The 17,598-nt window shown below is 40.7% G+C and overlaps 1 protein-coding gene across 4 annotated transcripts in view; it reads left to right on the forward strand.

Annotated features, from left to right (window-relative positions):
- Positions 1-17,598, forward strand: part of LOC131817823 (zinc finger protein 260) — a 98,273-nt gene that overhangs the window by 71,817 nt on the left and 8,858 nt on the right. For 2 of the 4 annotated variants that reach the window (XM_059151548.1, XM_059151547.1), the window contains 4 exons: positions 5,123-5,212; positions 6,765-7,062; positions 14,960-15,045; positions 16,398-16,524. In XM_059151548.1, coding sequence (XP_059007531.1) covers positions 15,037-15,045; positions 16,398-16,524 — 136 coding nt within the window. In that variant the 5' untranslated portion in view covers positions 5,123-5,212; positions 6,765-7,062; positions 14,960-15,036. Of the gene's footprint in view, positions 1-5,122; positions 5,213-6,694; positions 7,063-14,462; positions 14,469-14,959; positions 15,046-16,397; positions 16,525-17,598 lie in introns of those variants that run through there. The other 2 variants (XM_059151549.1, XM_059151552.1) reach the window with 2 other exon arrangements.

A 17,598-nucleotide genomic window follows, 5' to 3' on the forward strand; every position in this document is an offset into this window, starting at 1 on the left:
GGTACAAAACAAGATAATTTGCCCAGAATTTCTTAGATATGAACAGAATTTCTTAGATTAAAATATTTCCAGGGGAAGTCTGTCCTTCCATTCCCCACTTCCTTTTTTCTTAGATCCCCTATTAGAGGGTTTGGGTTTTTTTTTTTTTTTAATATTGAGTTATTTGTTACAGGCGTATGCCCATAAAATATTTTATAATCAATTTAAGAAAAGTTGAGTGGGGACCCCTGGGTGGCTCATCGGTTGAGCGTCCAACCCTTGATTTCAGCTCAGGCCATAATCTCAAGATTGTGAGACCAAGCCCTGTAATGGGCTTCACACTCAGTGTGGAGTCTGCTTGGGATTCTCTGCCCCCCACCCACTTGCACATGCTCTCTCTCTAAATTTAAAAGTCTTCCAAAAAAAGAAAAGTGAAGCCAATTAGAGAATTAGTAAACAGGATATTTTGTTCAAATATTTTGCATTACTATCAAAATGAGCACTGCTAAGTGAAATTTTGTATTCTTTTATGAGCCTATTTTAAGTCATTTGTTAAATGCTTCATCAAAAATTACAGAGATAGGAACGCCTGGGTGGCTCAGTTGGTTAAGCAGCTGCCTTCAGCTCAGGTCATGATCCCAGTGTCCTGGGATCAAGTCCCGCATTGGGCTCCTTGCTTGGCAGGGAGTCTGCCTCTGCCTGCCACTCTGCCTGCCACTCTGTCTGCCTGTGCTCGCGCTCTCTCTCTCTCTCTCACAAATAAACAAAATCTTTAAAAAAAATTACAGAGTTAATGCATTTGCACCCAAACCAATGAAGCAATATCAATAAATGAAAAAAAAAGTCTTTCATTATTTCTCACTCCCTTCCCCTCTATTCATTTCCTTCTGCATAATGTTCAAACCTTGTGTATATCACCCATATATTTATTTATGCTTAAACATTAACACAACTAATTTATTTTAGTGTATTTTCACCAAAAACAATGGATACTTTATACATTTCTCTGTAATTTGTTTTTTAAATTCAACTACATTTTGAATTTCCTGGTCAGTAAATAATGATTTAACTTAGTTCTTATTTTTACTTTTTAAGATTATTTATTTATTTGAGAGAAAGCAGAGCATGAGAAAGAGAACATGAGTTGGGGCGGGGGACAGAGGGCGAGGAAGAAGGAGGCTCCCTGCTCTACTGAGCAGGGACCTGGATGCTGGGCTCCCAGCATCCTGAGATCATAACCTGAGCTGCAGACAGACACTTAACCGACTGAGCCACCCAGGCACCCCTTAACTTAGTTTTCGGAATGGTTACATTATATTGCATGCCCAAGTATGCTTGTACCAATGCCTATTCCCCAACGTTGATATTTCAGACTGTTTCCTCTTTGCCACTTAAAAGTAGTACTTCAAGGGCAACTGGGTGGCTCAGTTGTTAAGCATCTGCCTTCAGCCCAGTCATGAGACCAGGGTCCTGGGATTGAGGCCTGCATCAGGCTGCCTGCTCAGGGGGAAGCCTGCTTCTCCCTCTCCCACTCCCCCTGCTTGTATTCCTTCTCTTGCTGTGTTCTCTCTCTGTTAAATAAATAAAATCTTTTTTTTTTTTTAAGTAGTGCTTCAATAAACATCCCTATTTTATATTCCTCTCTATTTCATTTCTATAAAATAGGTTTACCAAACCATTTCCAGTGTTTTCTGTTCCTTAGGAAGGTACTACTTATAGAAACTTTCAGAGGGAAGAGGATAAAGAATAGAATGTACAGGGCGCCTGGGTGGCTCAGTGGGTTAAGCCGCTGCCTTCGGCTCAGGTCATGATCTCAGGGTCCTGGGATCGAGTCCCGCATCGGGCTCTCTGCTCAGCAGGGAGCCTGCTTCCCCCCCCCCCTCTCTCTCTGCCTGCCTCTATGCCTACTTGTGATCTCTCTCTGTCAAATAAATAAATAAAATCTTAAAAAAAAAAAAAGAATAGAATGTACAGTTTTTCATATATGTGGGTGTATAGACACACAGATTTTAACATTTTAATCCATCTGGAATTCATTATTGTATATGGTGTGATACAGGATGTCAGCTCTGTTTTCATTCAGAAATAAACCAAATTATGCCAAATCTAACTATTGAACTAGTCCTCTTTCTCCTAATAGATTAAAATACTTTTTATCATATATTAATGCTCATATTCTCAGATTTATTTCTGGGCTTTTACAGCAATCTTTGACCTAGACCTTTTAGTAACTTGTTACTTGGAAATAGAGATACGTATATTATTAATATATTGGTTTTATTTGGAAATAAAGACAAATTCTTCTTTATTAGATTTTTAGTTTTCTCCACTTTCAATTACTGAGCAAAATAAGATATCAGAGAAAGTCAACTATCATATGATCTTCCTGATAGGAGGAATTTGAGAGGCAGAGTGGGAGGCTTGGAGGTAGGGAAGGAAAAAATGAAACAAGATGGGATTGGGAGGGAGACAAACCATAAGAGACTCTTAATCTCACAAAACAAACTGAGGGTTGCTGGGAGGAGGGGGTGTGTGGAGAAGGTGGTTGGGTTATGGACATTGGGGAGGGTATGTGATATGGTGAGTGCTGTGAAGTATGTAAGCCTGACAATTCACAAACCTGTACCCCTGGGGCAAATAATACATTACATGTTAATAAAAATAATTAATAATTTTTTTTAAGATTTTTTTTAATTTATTTATCAGAGAGAGAGAGAGGGGAGAGAGCGAGCACAGGCAGACAGAATGGCAGGCAGAGGCAGAGGGAGAAGCAGGCTCCCTGCTGAGCAAGGAGCCCGATGTGGGACTCGATCCCAGGACGCTGGGATCATGACCTGAGCCGAAGGCAGCTGCTTAACCAACTGAGCCACCCAGGCGTCCCAAAAATAATTAATAATTTAAAAAAAATTTTTTAAGATTATTTATTTATTTATTTGACAGAGAGAAATCACAAGTAGATGGAGAGGCAGGCAGAGAGAGAGAGAGAGGGAAGCAGGCTCCCTGCCGAGCAGAGAGCCCGATGCGGGACTCGATCCCAGGACCCTGAGATCATGACCTGAGCCGAAGGCAGAGGCTTAACCCACTGAGCCACCCAGGCGCCCCAATAATTTAAAAATTTTTAAAGGAGACAAAAACCTAATTGAGATGATCTTTGGAATTTATTCAAGTTAAATACTGAATATTTCAAAATGAGTCCACCCTGAATTGACCTTGAGTGAATATTCATTAATACACATATGTTTCAAAATGTCTTTGACAAATTTTCGTCTCCTTTTCCTCTAATATCTTTATGATATAATGCTTCACAATACTTAAAATATGCTAATAACATCTGAACATTTAATATCTCTTATTAGGGTATTGATTATAAAATGACAGATTCTTTTGATCTTTATAATCTGTGGGTAAAGTGATGATATCTGTCTCACAGTATTTTTTTTTAAGATTCTGTTTATTAGTGAGAGAGTATGAGCAGGGGGGAATGGAGAGAGAGAGAGAGAGAGAGAGAATCAGGCTCCTGCTGAGCAGGGAGCCCGGTATGGTGTCTCACAGTATTTATATGTATTTCACTTTCTTTTTTCATGTTCTAGTCATAGTGATTACTTGAATAGATTCTGTAGAGCATATCAAATAGATTATTTTTGTTTTATTGTGGATGTCTAGGAAGTTCATTTTTCCTTGAGAACAACATACTAAAGGTCATGCTGATCCAGGCAATTTACACATTCTAATTTAATCTAGAAATAATAACAGGTACTTATATATTACTCATCTTTAACCAGTCTGTAAGAGTATATTTTGTCTATATTAATAGCATACATATGGAACCCCCAAATGTAGCTACTTCTCTATTAATGTACTACTTCCAAGATTATTAACATTCCATGGTGAACAAGTATTCACATATATGTGTGTGCATTTACTCCACTATTTCCTTAAAATAACTTCTAAAAGTTGAAACTGTGGTTTTTGGTATATGTTACTAAACTGTCTTCCTGATCGTAACTGTTTTTTACTTCCATGCCTGTCCTGATACTTACCTTTTAAAATTTTCTATGCCTGGGCACCTGGGTGGCTCAGTGGGTTAAGGCCTCTGCCTTCGGCTCAGGTCATGATCCCAGGGCCCTGGGATCGAGCCCCACATTGGGCTCTCTGCTCAGTGGGGAGTCCGCTTTCTCCTCTCTCTCTGCCTGCCTCTCTGCCTACTTGTGATCTCTGTCTGTCCAATAAATAAATAAAACTTAAAAAAAAATTTTCTCTGCCTAATTTAAAAGAACTCATTTTATTTTATTCATGTTTTTTTTTTTTTTTTGAGAGAGAGACAGAAAGCCCAAGTGAGAGCACAAATGGGTGGAGGGGCAGGGGTAGAGGGGCAATGGGAGAGGAAGAGAGAGAATCCCAAGCAGGCATGGAGCCCAACGCCAGGCTCAACCTCACAATCCTGAGATCATGACCTGAGCCAAAATAAAGAGCTGGACACCTACCCAACTGAGCCACTGAGGTGCCCCAAAAGAATTCATTTAAAATTACACTTCTTGGGGTGTCTGCTGGCTCAGTTGTTAGGCATCTGCCTTTGTCTCAGGTCATGATCCCAAGGTCCTGGGATCGAGCTCAGTGTCAGGCTCCCTGCTCAGGGTAGCCTGCTTCCCCCTCTGCACCTCACCTGGATTGTGCTTGCTCTCTCTCACTCTAATAAATAAATAAATAAATAAAATCTTTTAAAAAATGAAAAAAGTAAAATCACACTTCTTTTGAGATCATTCTTCTAACTTGGTAAATCTGTATGCTTATTAACAATATATTTTTTTAGGGGCACCTGGGTGGCTCAGTGGGTTAAGCCTCTGCCTTCGGCTCAGGTCATGGCCTCAGGGTCCTAGGATCGAGTCCCACATGGAGCTCTCTGCTCAGCGGGGAGCCTGCTTCCCCCGCTCCCCCCCCACCTACTTGTGATCTCTCTCTTGGTCAAATAAGTAAACAAAATCTTTAAAAAATATATATATATATATTTTTTATTTGAGTAACCACCTGTTCACAACCTCTTTCCATTGCTATGTTCAACTATTTTTTTAATTGCTGTCACTGTATTAAATGATATATGAATACATTGTTATAAAGATACAAATACATTTGCAATTTCTCATAGGCTTTGGTCATTAAGAATGCCTTGGCCTGCCACTACTGAGGAGCTCTTCACATTCAGAAGCCCACCTGCTCATGACGGAGGTGATGGAGAGTAAGTGTGATATTCTGATTTATAATAAGAAATATATATTTGGTCTTCCTCTTGTTTTTGGCACAAAGCTCCTAAAACAATTGGAATTTCCTGTGATGAGAACAATCAAAGTGTCTTTTGATGGGTTGATAAAGTGACTTTTGGAACATCTAAGGATCAGGGTCTATGCTTTAGAGGCCCTATGCTTCTCTTCCCCTGTCTGTTCCTGAGTTATAGCTTTTTATAATAAACTGGTACTCAAGTAAGTAAAATGTTTCTCTGACTTCTGTGAGCCACTCGAGCAACTTATTGAACCCAAAGAGGAAGTCACTGGAACCTCGAATATATAGCAGTTGGTCACAAGAACAGGTGATAACTTGGACTCACGACTGGCATCTGAAGTAGCTGGGGGATGTCTTGTAGGTCAGAGCTCTTAAACTGTGAGCTCTGATGCTGTCTCCATGTGGACAGTGCCAGAATTGAGATGAATTTTAAGATCCCCAGCTGGTCCCCTGAAATTGTTTGGTAGTGTGGAGAAACTCCCCTCCCTGACAAACACATTGGAATTGGGTGGAGGACCTTTTGCTAAGCAAGTATGAGTTTTGGTCTGGCAATCAACACCCAAGGAGTGACCAATGCGGCAGCACCCTCCCTCTCTGGACAGGTACCCAGCAATCATATAGGCTTAAGCCAGCACACCAGTAGTAATGCATTTGCGAGTGTACACAAGCTATCAGCACTGCTTCTATAATTAGAATTCATTCACCCAACTTTTGCCCAGCTTTGGAAAACTATTCCCTGGGCACCTTGTTTCTACCAATGCAAGTGGCACTGTGAGTTTCAAGGCTGTGTAAAGCAAAAGAGTTGGTCTCTAGCAGGGAAGGCAAATATGAAGCACTGGAAGAAATCAGAGAGAGGCTGACTTCAAAGAAACTTCAGTGTTGCCTGATAAATTGTAGTATTACCTCACCAGTGGCTAGCCTTCATGATAAGATGTATCCATACTAATAATGTTGCTCTTTTGTTTTTTTGTTTTTTAAAAGATTTTATTTATTTATTTGACAGATCACAAGTAGGCAGAGGCAGGCGGGGGGGGGGCAGGGGGGAAGCAACATCCATTTCTCTATTTCAGTGTTGAGGAAAGGGATTATTCTGGCCCCATCCAATCATCCTACCGCGTCACAGTCCCGCGGAACACACCAGAAGCACACACCGTCGCCACACAATCAGCGCACACTGAGTGACTCCCCTCCACGGTCAGTAGGGAAGGACTAGGGGGAAAAAAATCTACCCAAACCGCGCGACCTAAATGTTCCGTCAATTACAGACACGTTCACAGACACTGTCAAACCCATTATCTCACAGGCTACCACGACATTCTGGGTCCTGATACACAATTCCAGTCAAAATCTACACAAACCACAATCCTGTCCGCGAAGTAGCACCGCTCAAACACAAACCCGCCACACCCAGTGAAAAAAAAAATCGCACCCCAAACCACTCCAAAGACAGACGCACAGCGCCGTCCGAGTAGGTCCTAGGGAATGTCACGTTAATTCGCATCCCTCTTTAGTGCGGCCGCGGTTCCGACACTGCGGCGCTCTTGAACCTGCTGGTACTCCTCCGGACAAAGAGTTGGGAACTCCGCCCCGGCTGAAGCCCGCCCAGACCTCCGCCTCACTCAGCTACGGGCGGGGTAGATGCTAGACTCCCCGCGGCCGGCCGCGCCGGCGCACTCAGTGCCTACAACGCGAGTTCCCAGCAGCCTCCGCGCGGCGGGTTAAGCCGCTGGGGGATGTGTGTGGACCTGCCGGTTCCGTCCTGTTCTCGCTTACACCGTGCATCACCGTGAGGCAGGCGCGACGTCCCAGGTGAGCAGTCCTGGTTCACAGCATTGGTTCCAAACCTCTGTAGGAAAGGCGCTGCGGCTTGGAGATGAGGAGAGGGAAGGGAAGCGCGGCAGCACCGCAGAGCTTTGCGAGCGGCTCATCTCAGGCCCGAGCGTTTGTGAGAACAGCGGGTGTGTAGTTGTGCATCTGGGTGATTGTGGGCGTGACGGGGCCCGGGTGTGACATCAGGACTTTGTGCTGTTGTGAGGTCGGGACGAGTGGCTGATACCGTTTGTGTGACTGAACTGGGTGCAGAACCTGGGCTGTGTGACTCCGACCTTAGCGTCACAGCTGAATATTCTGCTCTGTAGCCGCACGAGCCCGCCGGCGGAGAAGACCCCCACCCCCCCGCACTCCCTCAGTCAGATATCTGAGCGCCAGAGAAAAGACTCCTAGCAAAAAGCTTCAGATCCCATCTTGGGAAAAAACGTTAGAACCGAATATGCCTCCCAGCCTGGCTCCTGGGAGTAACCTCGTGCACCACATCCTCGGGCGCGCGCGCACGCAGTCGCGCGCACACACGCCTCTCAGAACTCCTAACTGTAGGTTTCAGAACGACGGAGTTTTCCTCTAGTAAACTGCTGTGAGGTCCCATTCCCGTCCCCCACATCCGTGATCCTGACCTTTCTCTAGTACTAGGAAGGGTCAGTAATAATCTCCCTCTTACTCAGTTTATGTGTGGGTGGTTGGTGGGGACAGATGGGGTCAGGGCATGCCCTAATTTAGCTAGGCTGGGCTGGGCTCCAAGAAAGGCCTGTTATCCATAACTTCCCTTCTTCCTCAGTCTTGTCAGACTCCAAGGAAAGGGCTCTGAGAAGGAGGAATGAATTGCTGTTGCCCATTTTTTTTTAAAGTCGAGGTCAAGGGCGCCTGGGTGGCTCAGTGGGTTAATCTCTCTGTCAAATAAATAAATAAAATCTTTAAAGAAAGAAAAAAAAGTCGAGGTCAAGGGAGTGGGTATTTCCTCTTATAATGTGAAGTGCATTTTTAATTTTTAGGACATAGGGACATTTGCTTCCTTCTTAAATGTCCTGTACACTTAATACTTAGGTTCCCGGGGCGCCTGGGTGGCTCAGTGGTTAAGCCGCTGCCTTCGGCTCAGGTCATGATCTCGGGGTCCTGGGATCGAGTCCCGCATCGGGCTCTCTGCTCAGCAGGGAGCCTGCTTCCTCCTCTCTCTCTCTCTCTCTGCCTGCCTCTCTGCCTACTTGTGATTTCTCTCTGTCGAATAAATAAATAAAATCTTAAAAAAAAAAAAAAATACTTAGGTTCCCTACCTTGTGCTTATATGCACATATTCATTTGACATACTTACCATTACTTCCATGAGCTTTTTTTTTAAATGTGTAAAACTCCTAGAACAGTGCACCTGGGTGGCTCAGTTTGTGAGGCTCCTGCCTTCGGCTGGAGTCATGATTCCAGGGGTCCTGCGATCAAGTCCCTGGTTGGGCTACCTGCCCAGCGGGGAGCCTGTTTCTCCCTCTTCCCTCTGCCTGCTGCTCTCCCTATCTGTGTGCTCTCTCTGTGTCAAATAAATAAATAAAAATCTTAAGAAAAAAATCTTTGAACAGCTCCTGATACTTGATAAGTATTTAATAAACATTAGCTATTTGTTGTGTAATCTGGGGCAATTCCCTATCCACCTCCAATATCAGGAAAAATGAAAATAACAAGTTAATTGTGATGGACATTTCCTAGTTTAAAAAAAAAAAAAAAGCTCAAATGATATAAAACAAATTCTTTTTCTTTTTTAAGATTTTATTTATTTATTTATTTATTTATTTGATAGAAAGTACAAGCAAGGGGAGCAGCAGGCAGAAACAGAAGGAGAAACAGGCTCCCCACTGATCAGGGAACCCAAGTGGGATTGGATGCCAGGACCCTGGGTTCATGACCTGAGCTGAAGGCAGTTGCTTAATTGACTGACACACCCAGGTGCCCCTAGAACAGAAATTGTTAACCAGAGGTAATTTAAATCCATTTGGGGCTTTCAGAGAACCAAAAACCCCTTGAAATTTTATTTAAATTGTTGTAGGTACTTGTTAATATGCCATTTTTCTGGGGAGGAAATCCATAATTTAATGAGATTATCAAACATGATCCTAAAAAGATTTAGATCCACTGGCCTAGTATCAAAGACTGTAATAGCTGAGAATGTTCTTTCAGATAACAAAATTAGTCTGTAAAAATGGGGAAATTTTAGAAATTTTTTTTAAGTTTCTTTTTTAAAAATTTGACAGAGATGCAGTGACAGAGGGAACACAAGCAGGGGAGGGAATGGGAGAGGGAGGAGCAGGTTCCCCCACCCCCAAAGGGAGCCCAATGTGGGGCTTCCCTGGGATCAGGACCTGAGCTGAAGGCATATGCTTAATAACTGAGCCACCCAGTTTTCACTAAAAATGGGAAATTATTCAATAAATCACACTCCATCCATGTGATGCAGTTTTATGTCATTAAACATGTGAATCTTGAGAAGGAAAAAATATAAATGATAAATTTTAAGCAAAGTCATATTTTTGAGCAAGATGACTCAGGAAAATTTAATTTTATATGAATCCCTTTTAGTATACTAAGGATTTGTAAGATATTTTGTAAGAATTCTATCTAATGTGGAGTTATGCAGTTATGCAGAGATCAAGTTATGCAGAGATAAAGCCTGTACTGTTCTATTTGCTATGGTATACTCTTTTTTTTTTTTTTTAAAGATTTTATTTATTTATTTGACAGAGAGAAATCACAAGTAGATGGAGAGGCAGGCAGAGAGAGAGAGAGAGGGAAGCAGGCTCCCTGCTGAATAAAGAGCCCGATGCGGGACTCGATCCCAGGACCCTGAGATCATGACCTGAGCCGAAGGCAGTGGCTTAACCCACTGAGCCACCCAGGCGCCCGCTATGGTATACTCTTAAGTAAGTTTAAGAATGCTGCTTACCTGTGTTCAGTCACAGGAGAAAGTGAAGGCAGGTCATTGTTTTGGAGAACTATTCTGATGTTTGTTTTTCCAAATATTTTTTATGTGTACTTGTGTACACAGAGTACACACTTGTTTACTATATACTTGTATACATTTTTTCTGTAAGACAGAATCACAAAAAAATGATTATTTAAGGAGATAAAGACTCTAACACTTTGAAAATCCAGTACAGTTAGAAGATTTATTATATTGCTGTCTGTACAGAGTAAAGGGGAGTAAAAGGTTCCCCTCTAATTTGAAAAACCTTTGAAGACTTTACACCTTTTAGGATGATGAAAATATTTACCAGGTATCTTTTCAGAATCAGAGACCTTTATTTTAAATATATATATATTTTTAAATATTTTATCTATTTATTTGACAGAGAGAAATCACAAGTAGGCAGAGAGGCAGGCAGAGAGAGAGAGGAAAGCAGGCTCTCTGCTGAGCAGAGAGCCCCATGCGGGACTCGATCCCAGGACCCTGGGATCACGACCTGAGCCGAAGGCAGCGGCTCAACCCACTGAGCCACCCAAGCGCCCCCAGAGACCTTTATTTTAAAAAAATGATGTAAGGTTGCTCCTAAGTAGAGATTTATAATAACAAGGGGGAGAAAGTGGTAGTAACAATCAATTTCAGACATGTTAAACAGAAGAACTTGATCAAATGTTTTTTAGTTTGTTTTTTAAAGATTTTTTATTTATTATTTATTTGACAGAGAGAGATCACAAGTAGGCAGAGAGGCAGGCAGAGAGAGAGAGGAGGAAGCAGGCTCACTGCTGAGCAGAGAGCCTGATGCGGGACTTGATCCCAGGACCCTGAGATCATGACCTGAGCCGAAGGCAGCGGCTTAACCCACTGAGCCACCCAGGCGCCCTGATCAAATGTTTTTAAAGTGTTCAGAATGATACCTTATCATATCAAATTTAATGACTTTTATGATGCCAAATGGTATCTCTTTGGAGCTGCTAGGGATGGAGAGCAAAAGGGGCTTTGCTCTACTTCTTGATTTTTTATGAATCTTTTTTGCTAATATTATTAATTAAGAAGAATTACATTCTCAACCTTAGTTCTAAAATTTAGTGATGTTGCAAAAAAGAGCAGTCCTTAAAATCTCAAAAATTAACTACAGGAAGGGTGCCTGGGTGGCTCAGTTGGTTAAGCTCTGGCTCTTGGTTTTGGCTCTGGTCATGATCTCAGTGTGGTGAGATCGAGCCCCACACTGGGGCTCAGCACAGAGTCTGCTTGAGTTTCTTTCCTCTACTCCCTCCCTCCCTCCCCCTTTGCTCCTCCCCCTGCTCTTACCCTCCCTGTTTCTAAAATAAATAAGTAAATAAAATATTTTTCTAAAAAAGTTTACTGTTGGGGCGCCTGGGTGGCTCAGTCATTAGGTGTCTGCTTTTGGCTCAGGTCATGATCCCAGTGTGCTGGGATCAGGCCCCATGTCAGCAGGAGGCCTATTTCTCCCTCTCCCACTCCCCCTGCTTGTATTCCCTCTTTAGTTCTCTCTCTCTCTGTCCAATAAATAAAATCTTTAATGAGAAAAAGTTTACTGTAAGAGCAAGAGAAAGGGCATCCTAGTATTAAAAAATTATTAAAGATAATTTATCAGGATTAAAGTTTTTTTTAAATTAAAGGTACTTTTTTAAATACAAGGAATATGGGGGATATAATGTTCTCATTTTATTTTATTGCTTATAATAAAATATTTTAAGTGCTTTATATGCATTATATTACTTAACTTTAATAACAAGTAGATACTGTTATTCTCCAGTTTATCTATGAGGAAACAGTGGCACTGAAAATTAACAGGTCTGAAGTCTCCTAGTTGATAACTGTCAAACCCTTAGATATCCTGGATCCTGACAACAAAGCCTGCGTTCTTCACATATGAGAGTCAGTCACCTCCCAACATTGTGGATATTCTTCTTAGTCTACCTGTTGTACTTGGCCAGTTTATCATCGATATTTTCCTACATGCATTAGTATGAACTAGTACCATCATTGTCAATAATTGTGTAATATGCTATCATATTGTGGAACCTAGTTTTTTTAGCTGGTTTACTGTTAGGTACTCTGCTTTTGGTTATAAAATATTCTTTGATGAACTTCCTTGCATGTATCTCTTTTTGTACTTTTCTAAAATTTTTCTAAGGATAAATTCCTAAAAAGGGGATTTCTAGGTTGTATTATCAGACTTTTTATAAAGTACTCATAATATGTCTGATCCTATGCTAATACTTGGGGAATATAGAGTGACTAAAATGACATGGTTGTGATTCTTAAGTTGCTAATTATCAATCAAGGTAGATAAACATCTAGAGGAATAAGACTAAGTGTTGACCCTGAAGAAGGCAGATAGCATAGCTTAGGAGTTCCTATGAAGAGACATCATCTGATTACAGCAAACATTGTCAGGTTGTGCCAAAAAATAACCAAATCCAGAGGATTTCTGTGTAGGTAAAAGGATTTTATGTAATAAGTGTTATGCCTTGTTGTTTTTATTCTCATGATGTTGATGCAAAATGAGACCAACAGGACAAGAAGATTTAGCCGCCCTTTGGAGGGCATCATGGAAGGCTAAAATGACTGGTCAGAATTAAGACAAATATATGAGCCAAGAAGTTAAGTGAGAAAACAGCAATGAAACAAGGCATTAGTTGGGGATGCTTTTTTTGTTTTTGTTTTTGGTTTTTTGGTTTTTTTTAAGATTTTATTTTTTAACTTAACAGACAGAGATCACAACTAGGCAGAGAGGCAGGCAGAAAGAGAGAAGGAAGCAGGCTCCCCACCGAGCAGAGAGCCCGATGTGGGGTTCAATCCCAGGACCCCGGGATCATGACCCGAGCCGAAGGCAGAGGCTTTAACCCCCTGTGCCACCCAGGTGCCCCAGTTGGGGATGTTTAACCATTCTTTTTTAGGTCAAACTCCAACATAAATCAACAAATTTACAAATCATAAAGTTGAATCAGACATTGGGAGCTAGTAGGAAAAAATATAGCAGTTTTTTTCCTTCAAGAGATGATGGCTTTAAAAGTGAGTCTCTTTCACCTATTTTAAGAAAAGCTTCCTACTTACAAAATTTTAAAAATGTATTTCAAGAGTATATATTGCCATATATAAATATGAAGTAAATACAAGCAAAAAGAAGAAAATTAAGATCACAGTGGGGAAATGAATAATCTTTGCAGATTTTTTTCTGTTGATGCCTCTTAGTGCCTCTTGATGTTGATTTATATGTATACTTTACAAATGTATTCATAATGTTCATTTTATTTTTCTGAAGACTACACTTCTTGAATATTTTGTATGCCCTTACATATTTTTTAAAAGCTTAGCATTTAGTGGTTATTATGCACAAATATATGTATATATATACATATGTATATACACACACACACAACGTCTTTTTGCCCTACTATAACAGGATCACAGTACTGTTCCTACTTACATTCTTCATTCAGCAATATGTGATAGACATATTTCCATCTTTCCAATTAAAGACCTGTATTATCATTTTTAAAGTGAGAAGCTTTTTCACTCTGGGTGCTTTATAATTTATTTAATCTGTTTCCTACTACAGGATATTTAGGTTCTTTCCAGATTTTTCCCATTATGATTAATGTCCATGAGCACACTCTTACATCTTGTGCACATATACAGAGTAGAAAATCCCCACAGTAGAATTACTGAGTCAGAAGATGTGCATGGTTTAAATGGTTGGTTTAGACATACTTTTAAATTTACACAATCTACAGGTTATAGAATATTCATTTCCTTACAAACTTGCTAATATGGGCATCAGTACTCTTAAAGTGAGATTTAATGTCTTTGTGGGGGGACACCTGTCTCAGTCAGTTAACTGTCTGCCTTTGGCTTAGATCATCATCCTGGAGTCCTGGGATCGAGTCCCTCATCGGGCTCCTTGCTCTGCCAGAAGTCTGCTTTTCCCTCTGCCTGCTGCCCTCCCTGCTTGTGCTCTTTCTCTCTCTGACAAATACATAAAATCTCTAAAAAAAATTGTCTTTGGGGGTTTCACGTGTTATTTCTGCTTTTTTAACGAGTCATGCATGCTCATGGAACAAGAGATTCTAGGTTTCAAAGACAACAGAATTGATTGAGAGCTGACTTTGGTTAGAAAAATAAGGATTCCAAATTTACCTTTGCTACTTAACTGAATTTCTGCAAGTGGTTTTACTTCTTTAATGTAAATGTTCTGACCCATCACATAGGTAATTATTATACTATTATACTACACAGCAATCCTGAGGATCCACTTACTGTGTATAAAATACCCATCCTATGAAAGTCTTTGATAAATAGATACGTGCTGTCTACCTGTTGAGAGCATGTACCCATACCTTTTCAGCCTAGTTGTAAGTAAAAGAAATAAGCAAATAAGGCAAATAGGCAAATAAGGCATACAGGAAAGCAGGGGGTTGGTTCTGACTGAAAAGTGTGATGACCCCAGAAGATTCTGGAAGTTATTATCCTGGCTGCAGGCTGGCAGTCCAGCAGGGCAGCCAGTGTAGCAGTTTGACAGTGGTTAATGACTGCCAGGGTTGGTTCTAATCATTTTGTCTCTTTGTATCTGATGAATCCAAGCAGGCTGCCAGCCCTGGAATTTCTTTTTTATTTTTTTTTCCCTAAAACTTTTTTTTTTTTTTTTTTTTTAATCTGTGCACTCAATGTTGGGATCGAACTTAAAACCCAGAGATCAAGATTCTCACACTATACTGACTGAGCCAACCAGGCTCCCCTAGTCCTGGAATTTCTGAGGAGGGAATGTGATTTGTCCAGACTCCCTCAGATGTGTGTGTGTGTGCGCATGTTGGGAAGGTCAAGGGAGGGGAAAGAACATATGGACTCCAGCCATTTTGGGAGTTCTGAGGCCTGTCTGATCTCACAGCCTCCTTTTCCTCCCCCTAGCTCTGGCCTCTGTGAACTCTGCTTCTCCAGACAAGTAAACCCCAAGGAGGACTGACCAGTGCTTGAATTTCTAAACCATGGCCCACGTAAGTTACTGTTTCTTTCTCCTTCTGAAAATACTTCATGTTAATGTCCTATGAACATTTTTTTATCCTGAAATTTCCTACCTATCAGAGTCTAGGAATCTTCTCCCAGTCCTCTAAGTCCAGTGAGGGATGAGGCTACTTAGCACAACTATCTTATGAGTCCCCTTTCCCCCAGTCATTATTCATGTATTCTTTGGAAAAAAAAAAAAATCATTTAGCATCTCCTATATGTGCTCGGTCTTCTGCTAAGAGCTATAATTGGGCAGAAATGAAATCACCCGAGGGAAATGTTTGACCATCTCTTGTGAGTTAATGAAAGAGGATGGGTCCATTTGACTACTCATAGGGAAACTGGAGGTTTCTGGATTTGAGTTTTCTAAGCATGTAAGATAAGATTTGCTGTTGGTTGTCCTCAACCTCAATATAAGGTCAAATCTCATGTTTTGGAGACTTTTAGGACTGGGCAGAGATGTTGTTGGATCTTGCATGCAGAGAAACCAAGGATCTTCTCTGGGAATCCCTAAGAGTTACACACTAGGAACAAGATTCCATTTGTAGTTGAACAGGATATGCTGGTCTAGAATGATAACTTTGTGATTCTGGATCACCAGTATCCAGAATCTATGTCCATATCTCTAAGTCAGGAACAAGGAATGCATAAAATGAAGGATGGAAAATGATAACAAGTAGGAAGAGTGAGCAGTTACATAAGTAATTGTGGACCTTCAGAACTGAGGAGTACCTTAAATATTTTGTATAGACCAAAATGGAAGAATGATTAAGTCTCCCATATCCCTCACATAGACTATTATACAGTTTCTTTCATTAAAAGAAATAAAAATTTCATTCTAAATTTCATTAAAGAATCTGTATAAATGGGAAAATGCTTACAACATAATCTGATTCAATGATGAACTTGGAAGATATTCTTTAACTGTATTCAGATTTCTTTCTAAGAAATATTGTAAGGAAACTTACCCAAAAAATCTGTTCTTTAAGGGGAAAGAGTGGAAGACCTCATATTTTTGAGAGTTTTTGAGGGAGACTTGTAACAGGCAGAGGCTTATCTACAATATTTTATTTAATTGGAAAACTGATTTTTTTCTTTCCCAGACATGTTTGGATGATCAAGATACGCCAGAGTACTCAAGAGGCTGCACCTGTAGCAACAGGATTCTTCAAGAGCACATAGGCATGCTGCTTCATGCACACTCATTTCCTAACTCACTATGTTAAAGGCTTCTAGCCTAAGCCTTTTTGTTTGCCATATGGTCCATTTCCTGCAGTATCTCTTCCATCTTAAAAACAAATTTTCTTTAATTTCAAATGTATTATATGGTTTGTCATTGCAGGGATCAGTGATGTTCAATGATGTGTCCATAGTCTTCTCTCAGGAGGAGTGGGAATACCTGGACTTGGAACAAAGGGACTTGTACAGAGATGTTATGTTGGAGAATTACAGCAACTTGGTCTCATTGGGTAAGGTTTTCTGCCTCTAGTAATTTAGACCTATTTGTTGCAGTATCTGCTTTTCTCTTTGGAAATTTCAGGAATATCTTTCAAGAAGCTATCTAAATTTCTACTCCCTGTTCTCAGTCAATGTTTTGAGCTTTCTTTATTAGCTTTCTTTATTCTAAAGTGAATACCTCATTTAAGCAAATTAATCTTCCTCATCCTTAATTGGCCTTCAGGCATTCCTCAATGATGAAAAGGGGCTGAATATGGCCTTACTTGTGTCAAATCAGGTTTTACTTGGTGTGTGAACTCAGAATTGCTATGGGTATTTTATTTGTTGGTATATATATAAGGAAAATACTAGACCCTGTATCTCGTTGTTTGTTTGTTTGTTTGTTTTTAAGATTTTATTTATTTATTTGACACAGAGAGATCACAAGTAGGCAGAGAGGCGGGCAGGGTGGTGGGGGAAGCAGGCTCCCTGCTGAGCAGAGAGCCCCATGCAGGGCTTGATCCCAGGACCCTGAGACCATGACCTGAGCTGAAAGCAGAGGCACAACCTTCTGAGCCACCAGGCACCCCTGTATCTCGGTTTTTAATCTATCAAAAGAGCACATAATATTTGCAGTGATATGCTGAACCAACAAGATTTATTTACAATTCAAGAAAACTCATTTCTTTTGTTAATAAACTTACTCACTTTTATCTACTTTATGATTGAAAGTTCAAAATCTAAGAACTTTGCACTTAACATTGTGTGAATATCCTAAGAAATAAGAATCAATGCCTCCAGAAGCTTTTTGTTTTCCTCCCAGCAAAACAACAATGGTAATAAATCATAGCTAATAAAATACATCCAACCCTTGAACAACATAGGTGTTAGGGACAACAACCCTCTACATAGTCAAAAAGTTAAATGTAAGTTTGTTTGTTTGTTTTTAAGATTTTATTTATTCATTTGAGAGAGGGAAATTGAGAGAGAGAGCACAAGCATGGGGAGAGGCAGAGGGAGAGGGAGAAGCAGACTCTTCGCTGAACAGGGAGCCGGACGCTGGGCTCAGTCACAAGACCTTGAGATCATGACCTGAGCCAAAGGCA

The sequence above is a fragment of the Mustela lutreola genome, chromosome 16 (genome assembly GCF_030435805.1).
Source record: "Mustela lutreola isolate mMusLut2 chromosome 16, mMusLut2.pri, whole genome shotgun sequence".
Lineage (NCBI taxonomy): Eukaryota > Metazoa > Chordata > Mammalia > Carnivora > Mustelidae > Mustela > Mustela lutreola.